We start from the raw sequence: 12,406 nt of genomic DNA, 5'->3' as shown, positions 1-12,406 counted from the left end.
TGGGAAACCCTGGCACCCAGCTTGGGAAGGGCACAGTGGAAGGCAGGCGGGGTTTGGGACTGCTGCAGACCACAGCCAGGACGAGACATCAAGAGAAACACTTCTGCTCTCCACAATGGCCTCTGTCACAGCACAGGAAGTACTTGGGATGGGAAGACGTGCAGGAAAGAATTTGGGAGAATTTTTGAATTGGTAGCACAGATTTTTTAGAGCGGGTAGTTGGAGCAGATCATCTCCAGAGGACACTCCACCCCTAGCTGCTCTGCAATGCTGTGACTTGCCTGCCACATTCTCCAGCCACAGCTCCTCCTTGCCCACAAACAAGAGACACACCAGGGCTGCAGACACAGGAACCAGGAAAGCCATAACCCCCCTACAGCAGCTCTGAGAGCTCAGAGTGGACAGGTCCTACAAGTTGTTCTCCACTGCATCTCCCTCGCTGGCTATCCAGAGCTCCTCACTGCCTCACATCACACCAGCTGTCCCACAACTGTTCCCACGTCTGTGAGACACCCTGGTGGCATTCCCGAGGCTTCTCCCTGCACTAGATGTCTTAGGTCTGCTTGGTTTGAAAAGGCTTTGGTGGGTGCTACCAGCTCAGTCACCAAAACCAGATGGATTTGACTGCAGTATGAACAAGGGCTCAGTGGTGCCTGTCAGACCCAGGGCATGCAGAGCCCAGCTGGAAGAACAGAAATCTCAAGAAGCTGCAGCCAATCCAGCCTCCTCCAGGGCTGGGAGCAGAGGGGCAGCAAGGTCCTTTCCAAGGAAGCCTTGCTGTGGAGCTGGGGACCGCAGGACAAGCAAGGTCCTTTCCAAGGAAGCCTTGCTGTGGAGCTGGGGACCGCAGGGCAAGGAGGCTGTGGTGTTGTGAGTGACACTCAGAATGAGCAGTGAGCTCTGGAGGGTGAGATGAGAGGGGCCCGGCCCATCTGCCTACCCAAAACCCCAGGGTGACCACAGAGGTGGCCAAGCCACAAGCTGGGCAGGGTGCCAGCCCTTGCCAGTGGCCCCAGGCCAGAGTGAGGGGAAGGAGGGAGGCAGGGGTGGCTCACACAGCTGCATGTGCACCCCTCCAGGTGCCAGCAGCAGAGCAGCAGCAGTTTCTGCAGCTCAGGCATCGAGTCTGTGCGTGCAGACATGCAGGGGTGTTGCCTGTTGTCACAGCTGCTGGAAGGCTCCAGGAGATCCAGGGTGACCCCAAGCTCTAGGAAAGCCACATGCAATCACGACTCTCCAGCAGCAAGGAACCCATGCCAACCTCCAGGCACAGGCCCCAACAGCTCCTCAAAACCAGCAATGGGCCAGCAAACTGTGCTCAGGGACTGTGGGACACGAGCCAGCTGCCCAAATGCAGCTGTTCCTGTGTTCCTCGAGATGCCCATGACACAGCCCTGGGGTGACAGACATCATGCAGGACTCACAAGTAACTACAGCTCTCCAGAGCAGATGAAAAGCTGGGACTCCTGCAACTGCATCAGACGTCCATCTTCCTGTCACCGAGTTGCACCTGAGGCTATGTTCAGGCTTTAAAAGCACTGAATTCCCTGACCCCAGGGCTGAGATACAGCCCAAAATGGTGGGATTTTCAGAAGCATACTCCTCAGCATCAAACATTCATTCTTCCTGAACAGCACCTAAAGCCATCACGTGTGACACAGCAGCGTGCCTGCACAGAGGCCACTACCTGTGCTGCTTGAATTGTCTTCTTGACAGTCCGAGCTCCAGCTCTGTCCCCCACTCCCTGGGCCCCATGTCCTACCTGGTTCTCCTACAAAGCCCACAGGACTCAGGACAGCTGCTTTTTGGTGGTCTGAAAGGCTGGCCTCCCTCCAAGCAGCCACCCTTGAATCCCACTGGCGGGGAAACACTTTGAAGAGAGTTGGCTTTAAATTGACAGAGAGTAGATTTAAATATTAGGAAAAAATTCTCCCCTGTGAGGGTGGGGAGGCCCTGGCACAGAGCAGCTGGGGCTGCCCCATCCCTGGAAGTGTCCAAGGCCAGGCTGGACGGGGCTTGGAGCAACCTGGGATAGTGGGAGGTGTCCCTGCCATGGCAGAGGGTGGAATGAGCCTCCTGGCCCAAACCATACAACAATTCTATGATCCTATGAAAACCAGATATTTCAGTGTGTGCAGTGTGTCAAACACCACCCACTGGAACTGCAGGAATGGCTCAACTGCCCTGGGAGATGAACTGTACTCTAAATTCAGCTTTATTTCTTCTCTGCTCATAAACAGAGGTCAGGCAGCCAGGTCACACAGAGCCACCTGTATTTTCTTGGGGGAATCCCTGTGAATAACCTGCCTTGCTAAACACACTCTGAAGCTGCTTGCTCCTGGAGTAAGGTGTCCGGTGAAAAACAGTGGGATTTGAAACTCTGGAAACTCAAGTAGAAGTCCAAATAAATGCTGTGAATTTTTGAACAAGTTGAAAAGTCAAAATCCTTTCATCAGGGTTGAAGAAAATAATTTGATTCCATTAGGAAAAGATAAAAACAGGGTTAAAAAAACCCTTCTGGATCTAAAGAAATCTAATATAGAAAGAATAATAATGAAATGTGCTGAAATTAAACAACTGTGCTTCTTCCAGGACAAAGCAAAATGGATTCTTAGAAAATTTATGGGTTATTTAATTTCACTATTTTCATTTTTATGGTATTGCATTTTTTCACCCCCCAAAAATGAGTGCTGATTAACCAAGCTTTCATGAGCCTAATTCTAAACCCAGTGTAAACTCTGACTGCACCTCTTCCCTGGCTGGTCCTGCAAACACAGAGTGGGGCTGCTCTCCAGGTGTTCCAACCTTGCAGGGAGGCAGTGGCAGCAGAGGTCTCCTAGGAATCCTCTCCCCCTGAGACTCTCCTTGCTGGAGAGCTTTGAAGCAGAGTGGCTGTCACTGCTCTGAGGGCCTGGGCTGCAGGAGGCTCCCTGGATGAGAGGGAACCTCACTCCTGCCTCCACAAACAACGTGGGGCAACGTCCTCACTGCTCTGACTCAGTTTCCCCTCATACATTTTGCCTTCTCAATAATTTCAACGTCTTTTTATAAACTCAACCCTCTCCAGAGAGGATTGGGTAATGAAGAGAGCCAGAAAAGGGACAGGGAGAGATGAAATGCATCACAGCACCTCTCTGCTGCAGGAAAATGCCTCAGCAAGCCTTTCCTCACTACCTGCAGGATGCCCCAGGCGATGGGTCCCTGGCTAAATTCTCAGCTGGGTTTGCTCCTGCAAAGCCACCAGAATGTGGTGACAAAGGGACAGCCAGCAGGGATGAAAGAACAGCAGCCTGGGGCTGCCTCTGGCTCTTGATACCACGGGCTGTTGGCATGGCAACAGGCTGAAAAATCGCCCAGCAGGGTACAGCATAAGTCATCTAATGTACAATAAATAAAACCAGATGGAATTTCATTCATGCATCACTTGGTCCTTGCCCACCTGCCTCTTGCTCATGGAAGAGGTCCTTGGGCAGCTCTGGGAGCCCTGAGAGGCCGCTGCCACTTCATGCCCTTACCCCCACACGCCGCTGGGCTTCCCCCAGCTCTGCCCTCACTGGGCTCAGCCACATCCCGAGCCCCCCCAGAGGGAAGCCCCCATCCCCACTGGCCCTGTGGATGCTGAAAGCTTGATGCAGAGAAATTTTCCAGCTTTCTGCCAGAATCCATGTGGAAGTTTCGCTTTCACACGCACGCTAGCTGGGAACAGTGAGAGGTTTTTGTAAACAATACTTTTATCTTGCCACCTGCAGCTTGTTATGCAGTATTGTTAGGATACTGACTGGAGAAATATTTTGAAATGGGTGTTGTAGGGTTTAATCAATCATCCTGAGAGGTGGATGGTCAAAGGACAATAACCTTATGTCATTCAAGTGAACCAGGTTATAGAAACGAGTTTGGAAATTAATAAATAATCCCATCCCCTTCCTCTGGATCGAAGTATGCCGCTTTTTTCACCATTCCCGGTACAACAGCAACATGTCCCCATCTCCTGCTTCCCATGGTCAGCCTGCCCAGCTTTGCCTCTTTAACCTCTCCCCTGAGGTAACTGCACCTACCAAACCCTGCTATGCTGCCCCAGCCAGGGAAGAATCCAAAACCAGTGCGAGGGGTTGGGGAAGCTGGTCAGACCGGCCAGGAGGCTGAAGGAACACCCCAGGAACTGCCCCTCCGTGGGCATTTACCCTGAGGAGCCCTGAAACCAGCAGGAGAGAGCATTTCATTAAAAGGAGGGATTGAGACGTTTTGATTCAATCACCCTCAGTCTCTCAATGGAAATCAATGTGGATTGAACCACAGCGGGGATCTGAAGAGTAGAAAGGAGTGGTAAACTAAAAATAGTGCAGACTGTTGATTTGGGTCACATCAAAACATCGTATTCCAGGAAAACTGGAGCGACTGAGGAAGAAAATGGAATGATTGGAAAGGAGTAATGTTTCTGCCTAACAGAAACAGGTTTTTTCCCCCTCTTAAATAAAAAGTAGCAAAATTAAAATACAGTTTTGAAAGGAAAGGCCAGAAGAATTTACTCCAAAACACTGAAACAAACCATTTGAGCCTTTCTGGAACAGAATGTTTCCTTTTGAAAGTGTGATTTTAAAAAATCAGTGGGATTTTTTTATTTTAATTGGCATCAATTCTTCCTTCACATGTACTTCACACACCGACCTGCTGCCTTTGACCTCAGCCCAGAGGTGGTTTCAGCCCCTCTGAAAACCCATTTAGCAGCCACTTCTTCCCATCCCTGCCTGCCTTTGAGTGCAGCAGCTTTGGCTGGACCCACACTTGCCTGACTGCACCCCTGGGGCAGCAGATGCCCCCAGAAGAGGTATTGCCAGCCTGTACCCGTGTCACACCAAGCGAGCAGCTCTGCAGAGCCCTCGGCCACCCGGGGCCACGGGCAGGGGTCCCAACTGTTCCTTACCAGGCTGGAGTTGGCGATGTTGGTGTCATCTTCAGGCATGGGCAGGTAGATGGCCAGCGCAACACAGTTGGCAAAGATGGTGAGGAGGATGATGATCTCAAAGGGTCTGAGAGGAAGTGTTAAGGAGTGGAGACAGGAAAGCAAAAGCAGGTACCATCCCACCCCTGCCCTGTCCTGTCCTGCTGGGGTGTGGGTGGAGAACCAGCCCCCCACGGGGGCAGAGCACATAGAGCAGCCAGACCTCAGCCTCAGCACATCCTCAGGAGCTGCAGGGCCTGGACACTCAGTGCATGGCTGCTGCAGAGGGTCAGCTGTGGCACAGGACAAAGGGACAGGAGAGCTGGTGGCTTCCCCCTCCTCATCCTTCAGTGAACCATCACAAAGGGTCAGGACCCGTTTGCAGAATGTAGGCACTGAACCTAAGCACCTGCACTCAGCATCCTCGAGGGAGACTCCTGCTGCTCAGGCCTCACAAGGGCTGTATGGCCCTAGCTGGAAGGTATCCAGGGGCAAACCAGCTCATCCAGGGTCTCCTCTGGCAGAACAGCCCCAGGTGTCCTTCCAGCCTCGGTGCCCCAGGACAGGCAGCGCTCCTGCGACTGTCCCCAGGAGTGCCTGGGGCTGGGAGAGAACAGAGTGCTCAGCCTGGGACTGTACCACCCCCTTTGAGAGAGAAACTCTGCTGTTTGACATCTCAGAAGGAAAGGGGTGACTTACTATTACCCCATGAAGACCCTGGGACAAGCACTTGGTCACTCGCAGGCTCCTGCTGCTGTCACTGCTCTGCTTGGACAAGCTTCAGCTATCACCTTCCTGAAGCCTCCAAAGAGCTCAAACTCTGGCTCCAGGGCATCATTTGCAGCCAGGCTCTCCCTCCAGGGACCCCCACTCTCTGCTTCCCCCAGCACTCACCCTTGAGGGCTGCCTTGGGCTCTGGTGGCCATACCAGTGTCCAGTCCAGCATCACAGAGCGAGGGGCACCTGGGCAGCATGCCATCCACAATGGCCAGCTGAGCTGGCTGAGTGCTGTCAGCTGTGTCCTGGGCTCATCACAGGCTTTTTCTCCTTTTCTGAACCTTTCTATCCATCAACCTGATGACACGTTAAAAACTGAAGTCAGCTGGAAAAGCTGCTCCCCTTTGTGGCCAGGTAATGAATGAGGCAGAGCCCAGGGGTTGGAGGCTTCCCTGCCTGCTTGGACAGAGCAAGACAAGCCCTCCTTGAAGGGTGACCTCGGCTGGAGCTCCTGTAACTGGAATCCACTTGCTGCTTGTGGTTCTTCAAGTCTGGCACAGTTATGAGGTAGAAATGCAGTGGGAATCAAACAAATTGAACCAAAACCCAGACATGAAGTGTGACCAGGTACAGTGTCTCTGCCTCCTGCCACTGACCCAGAGCATCCTCCTCATCTCCTTGTCCTGCAATTTGACTTCTTTCTCTCCAGTGTGCTCCCCCCACACAGCATCCAAGGGTCCCCACATCTTCCTTGCAGCAGGAATTAGGCCTTTGCCTCTTGCAGCTCTGTGGCCCTCCAGGGTCCCCAGACTCCTCACCCATCTGCCTTAAGTTCTCCTGGCTGCAAAATGACCTGAAATACCAGAATGGCGTCACAAAGTGAGACACATCCCAACAACCACCAAGCTGTTGGACCGGCTGTCATGCACACAACACCCAGTAAGCTGCACAACATTCAGATTTCCTTGTTCTAATGAGCATGGGTTTTTTGAGATGAGAGCAAATTTCAGCATAAAACCCCCTCTGCCTCAAGTCAGCCTGACTTTCACCCACTCTGGGCTGAGTGGAGTGATGGCACCCACCCTTTAACTACTTGAAAAAGACCCTGGCCTGATGCCTTAGGTTTTAACCTTTATATTTTTCAAATTCTGTACTGCTTGGTGTGTGATTCTGAAGTTTCTTGTAGCCTGTTAATTTCTGCTCTCTCATGCTAGGTAGACATAACAAAGCCTCTCCAGCCCTGCTTTCCTAGGACACCAAGACTGTCCTAGGCCAAAAGTATAAACCAAAGAGCCTCAAAAGGGGGGTAAGCTGAGGGGAAAACTGAAGCTTTCATTGGAGAATTAACCCTGCTATGAAAATGAACCAAACCTATAAAAGTGTGAAGAATTTGTGACCTGGGGTCCATCTTGGGATCCATTTTGAGAACAGCTTCAGGCTCCCCAGGGTGTACCTTTGAAGGCCTTTCAAATAAATACCTCTTATTCCCTTACTCCTGTCTAGTCTCTGATTCTAGGAGGCCTCTTAAGGCATCAGTTCTTAGGCAGCACCAGAAAGGACATCTTAAGGCATCAGGACCACTCCTGTGGCTCAGCTTTGTACCCTGACAGCAGCAGCTACACAGCAGTGATGGGCCCAAGGAGCAGGAATACATACTGCCACACTGAACCCACAGCCCTGGTATCCCCACAGAAGAGGGTCACAGCTAATCTCCCCTCGGCAGCCTGCATGTCCCTGCAGACCATAATAACCCACAGGAACTGGAACAACCCGACCCTGTCACGCCTGGCATACCCTGATCCCTGAGTGAGGGCAGCCAGGTGCATCTGGGTATAAATACAGCCAGGGGCTGGAGAAACCTGACTCCCTGGATCACTTGTCCTGCACAGGTCAGAACCACCTGCACATGCCACCTTTCTGCTGGGGCACCCACTTATCCCCACCCTTCTGCCCTTCCAGAGAGCCCTGATGCAGGAAAGATCCCCCCACTGTGCTATGCATTTGCTCTGGCATGTGCTGGCCCCGGAGGAAGAACGTGTTTGAGCCTGCTGGAAGATGTAAGTCCTATTTCCAGCTCCTCCCCTGCCACTCGGGTGCACACACGAGTTTCTTCCCTACTCAGTGCCTGTTTAAGACACAGGCACAGCTCCCTTCTGTGTGCCCACAGAACCATCGTTTCTCTTGCCAGAGACACATAAAATGAGAATCCCCCAATTTTGGCTCTGCTCCCACTCCCTGAAGGGCAGAGAGTCCCTTTGCAGTACAGGAAAGAGGCCTCAAACTCAGCACCACCAGAGCTGTGAGCATGACCTCACGCCTGCCAAGGGCTCCCTGGGCTTTGGACAAAGCAGCATCTCTGGGCATGGTTTTGGTATCCCCACAGCAACACATCCAGCCTAAAGTGACCAAGCCACCTCCTAGAGTAAAGCCTGGCCAGGGCTGGGATCATCCTGCCTAGGCCAGGAATACAAAGATAAGAGAATATGAGAAAAGTTGTGGTGGAAGAACTTGATTCCATTCCCCAGTCCATCATTTTTGCTAGAGCCCAAATGTTTTGCTGAAATCAAAGTGAAATATTTCATCTCCCACTCTCTTCCTTTACATAAAATACAGGCGAACAAAGTGATAGTTCCTGGATGCATGGCAGAAACATGACTTTTTGGTATTTCTGAGCTACAGTGCCCCAGTGAAAAGGTCAAAAAGCAACACCCACGCTACAACAGTAAGCCAAAGGCACAAAGAAAGACTATCCCTCTGAACAGTATCACCTACAAAAGCCTTCACCTGTGACAGCAGTACCAGGGAGGGATGAGAAAGGGAGCTGAGAGGACAATCATGTCAGCAAGGATTTGGTGGAGCCCCCCACCAGGGCACAGCACAGCTGTGGGATCAGGCAAATGGTGATACACACAAAGAGCCATCCCAAGTGACCCACCATGGTCTCACTACCCACCCCCAAACCTCTCTCCCAGGGTGTCACCTTGTCCCCAGCCCTCACTCCCCCAGCCTGACCCCACCCCGCCCCAGGATGGGCACTGTGCCCCCTCCTGACACACCAAACCCCCTCCCCTCTCAACAGCCTGTCCCCCATTTCTCCCCAGCACACAACACGCACAGCACATTCACTCCCACAAGTCCCTTGCCCCCAGGCTGTCCCTGCCTGTCCCTGTCCTACCCCACCAAAGGCCCCGTGGCCTGACCCGCTCCTCAGCCCCAGCTTTCCCCACCAGCCTATTCATGCCCCAGTTTGCACAGCCATTGCCTAGGCCAGGGCTCCCTGAGTGCCTCGCTGCCTTTTACAGGCCTGATGGGACAGTCAGCACGAGCCTGGAACAGGCTGACAGCTCTCGTGCCCCCCAGCACCCGTGCCATGCTCACAGGCACCCACACACTGCCCCCAAGCCCCCGCAGCCAGAGGATACTTCCACTCCACGATGCTGATGCACGCCTTCCGCAGAGGGTTTTCCAGGGTTAAGCAGAACAGAGCCCTGGGTGGACGAGGAGCTATCGGTGGTACCGGCTTCTTGGACTTCTCCTTCTGTTGCCTCTTCTTCACGTCACCCTGGGGAGAAGCAGGCTCCATGGTGTTGCTCCCCTAGCTGTCTCTCCCCCTCCTCCCCTGCAGTCGAGCCCCCCTTCCCCAGGTCCCAGCCAGCTGGAGCTCCTCTGGGTCTCTGTCTGCTCCCTGCAGCAGGGGAGGTGGTGGGGGAGTGGGGGCTGGAGCCTGCGCTCGCATGTACAAACACACAAAGCACGAGTTTAAATTTAGATCCCGGCCCGACTCTGGGTGCTGTCCCAGCTCCTGAGGCAGCAGAAGGGCCCCTGCAGCTGTTCCCTCTTTACCAGCACATGGGGAGTCGGGCGAGTGCTTGGCGTGCCACTGGCTGGGCTGGGGGTGGGACAGGCTGCCCGTGCTGGGCACTGTCTCCGAAAGAGAAGCGCCTGTGTCCCAGGTCAGCTCTGTCCCCAGCGTCCCCCCTGCACTGGGAAGCAGCCTGGGGCTACCTGCATTTGCTGAATCACAGCAGGGGGAGATGGAGAAGCCAGCTCCGGCCAGTGTCCCCCCTTCATCCCATCTGCAGTTCTCTGCAGGATTTCACCATCAGCCGGTGCACACTGGTCACCTGAGCCCTGGGCCGTGTGGTACTGGGGGGCTACAGGGTCTTTGAGGCTGGGTCCATTTCACTGGCTGGAGATCCAATCTCAGAGCTCCAGGGAATCCTGGTGAGTCCAAAAAGTGCTCAGGCTTGCTCTTCTGGAGGCACAGAGGAAACCCTTGGCTGGCACCAGTCACTCAACCACTTGCTCAGCCTTACGGAGGTAAGTCCTGCATGCAGGGTATGGAGGATGTCTGGGGATGCAGGAACCCAGCAAGGGGTTGGATTTGTGTCCTGCCAAGCCCTGCTGGCCTTGGGAAAGCCTAACTGGATGAATGGTATGGTAACTCCCGAGCTGAGGTAAGGAGAGAGGCGGGTTATCAGCACCTTCCACAGCAGGGGACTGAGGCACCAGAAGTGTTATTCATGAGGGTTTTCCTGGGGTTTTCTAGACTGTCAGCAAAATAACTGCAGAGATCTAATTGCTTACAGCAATGTCCCACAGCAAATGGCCTCCCTGGTGCCCAGATGTTACAGCTGTTGTGACTGACCAGTGAGCCCCACTCCACCTCCTGCACCCCAGGGTGCTGCTCCACCCACGGGACTGTGCTGCCCTGCTCGCAGCTTCGTGGGGTCATTCTGCTGGCGAGGGAAATGCTTGCCAGGAGTGCAGCCGGCTGTGCTGGGGGCCAGAAAGGAGTGATCGGGGAGCCCACGGCAGGGAGAGCAACTCCTGCAGCTGCTCCAGCCAGTGTTGGTGTACTTTGGAGGAAGGTGGCCTCGGTTGTAAAGGGGTTCATAGAATCCCGGAGTAGCTTGGGTTGGAAGGGACTTTGAAGATTATCCCGTCCCACCCCCCTGCCGTGGCCAAGGGCACCTTTCACTAGGGTTAAATTAGCAATCTGCCCCCTTCTACACCATTCTGTTGCGTTTTGTGCAAATCAGAGTCCATTTCTGCCGCGGGGTCCAGCCTCGCCTCCGCGTGAGGCAGATCCCTCTTCTCACTTAGCCGTCATTTGCCCCCTCAACCCTAAGTGGAAGCCAGGAGCCACATTCCCGCTGCTGCCTGTGCAGAAGAACCTGTCCAGGGACCGCAAAGCCGCGGGGCCCATCTAGTGGGGATCTCCGGGAGGAACATCTGCCTGGGACGCCCGGGGACCTCGAGGAGGAGGGGGACGGGGGCTGCGAGCGAGGAGCGGGCAGGGGCTGTGGGAGGGATCCCCGAAGCCCCTCTGGGTTCGCAGACCCCCGGAGCCGCCCCTCGCCCGGCCGGGAGCGGTTCGCACGGGGCACCCCCGGACCCGGCACGGCTCCCGCACACGCTGCAGCGCTCTGCCCGACGGAGCCGCTTCTCACCTGCTGGGCAGCGAGAGGCTGCTTCCTCGTGAAACCCCCTCACAGCCCTTCTCCTCTTCCTCGCACACTTCCTGGGCCTGCATGTCCCTCTCCCGCTCCATCACCGCACTGGCACGGCCTTGGGAAGGGTCCCAAAGGGAGCTGGGCCGTGATGGGGGTCTGACTCCCGCAGGTGCCATCTCCTGCCGCTGAGCCGAGCCAAAAACTGCCGTACGCCGCTCTCCGACCCGTTCTGCCGCTCGTCCGGCGCCGCTGCCAGCCACACTCCCTCCCCATCCTCTCCCGGCTCCCTCTCCCCGCCCCGGTCCCGGTTCCTCCGCGGCCCCGCTGCCCGCCCCTCTCCCCGCCCCGCTGCCGTCCCGCCGGTCGGTCCGGAGCTGCTGCGCTGCCGGGCGGTTCCGTGCCCGCACGGCCCCCGACTCGCTCCCGGGAGCGGAGCAGGGCCTCGGGCCGCCTTCGGGTGGGAATTCACGGGGGACAGCGAGTGCTGGTGTTTGCGGGTGGCCGCAAGTGGAGAGACGGGGCGAGATCCAGGGAGAGCTGCCGGGCAGGCGGAGAGGCTGAGCTGGCTTCTGCACACCGCGTGTGCACAGGGATCTGCACGCGTGTGTGCATGGACCTACACGCGTCTGGGGGGGTGTGTGTGTATTCTTCCAGTCAAGGACTGAGGGACTGGTTAGCCAGCGGGGAGCAGCATGAGGCTTTGGTGCTGCTGGTGATGTTCCTGTGAGGGCTCCATCTCTGTGGCCAGACTCACATATGGGTATATCCACACGTGTATGGAGTTGTGTGTGCCCACTGGTGTCACCGGTGAATGGTTTGGGCACTCAAAGGTGATGACAAAAAGTAGATTTTAATACAAAGGTGATGACAAAAAGCATATTTTAATACAAATTTGTGAAAGTGCAACTTAAGGGAGTTCAATTACGATGTTCACCCTGTTACTGACTACATGGCTGAAGTATGCATAGGAAAATCAGACTGGAATCCATTTAGGATGATTTACATGGAGACCGAGGATGCAAAAGAGTCAGGGTGCAAAAGAGTTTTGCAGCACTCAGTCATGGACTGATTTAACAATTAAACATTCAATAGCATTGGCTACATTTTAACAGTGACTTAATAACAGGCTCACAACAAAAGCACTCATAGCATAATCAATTCACACACATGCAGAGACGTGTAACATCTGTGCTGATCCCTGCAGAGGAGTCTGCCAAAAGTTCCCCTCAGGTTCAGGGACATATGTCACATCCCTTAGTGAATCTCAACAGGTGGGGCTTGCACCTTGAGGAGT

The 12,406-nt window shown here is 54.6% G+C and overlaps 1 protein-coding gene across 3 annotated transcripts in view; it reads right to left on the bottom strand.

Annotated features, from left to right (window-relative positions):
* The window catches only part of CACNA1S (calcium voltage-gated channel subunit alpha1 S), a 47,676-nt gene extending 36,317 nt beyond the window's left edge, over positions 1 to 11,359 (bottom strand). For 2 of the 3 annotated variants that reach the window (XM_039565487.1, XM_039565488.1), the window contains exons 1-2: positions 9,079 to 9,332; positions 4,922 to 5,027 (exon numbers count right to left, since the gene is read on the bottom strand). In XM_039565487.1, coding sequence (XP_039421421.1) covers positions 4,922 to 5,027; positions 9,079 to 9,239 — 267 coding nt within the window. In that variant the 5' untranslated portion in view covers positions 9,240 to 9,332. Of the gene's footprint in view, positions 1 to 4,921; positions 5,028 to 9,078; positions 9,333 to 11,109 lie in introns of those variants that run through there. The other variant, XM_039565489.1, reaches the window with a different exon arrangement.
* Between the last annotated feature and the right edge of the window lie 1,047 nt (positions 11,360 to 12,406).

This window comes from Corvus cornix, chromosome 26, assembly GCF_000738735.6.
Source record: "Corvus cornix cornix isolate S_Up_H32 chromosome 26, ASM73873v5, whole genome shotgun sequence".
Classification (NCBI taxonomy): domain Eukaryota; kingdom Metazoa; phylum Chordata; class Aves; order Passeriformes; family Corvidae; genus Corvus; species Corvus cornix.
The sequence above is the reverse complement of the archived record's forward strand: the minus strand, read 5'-3'. Positions and strand labels throughout refer to the sequence as shown.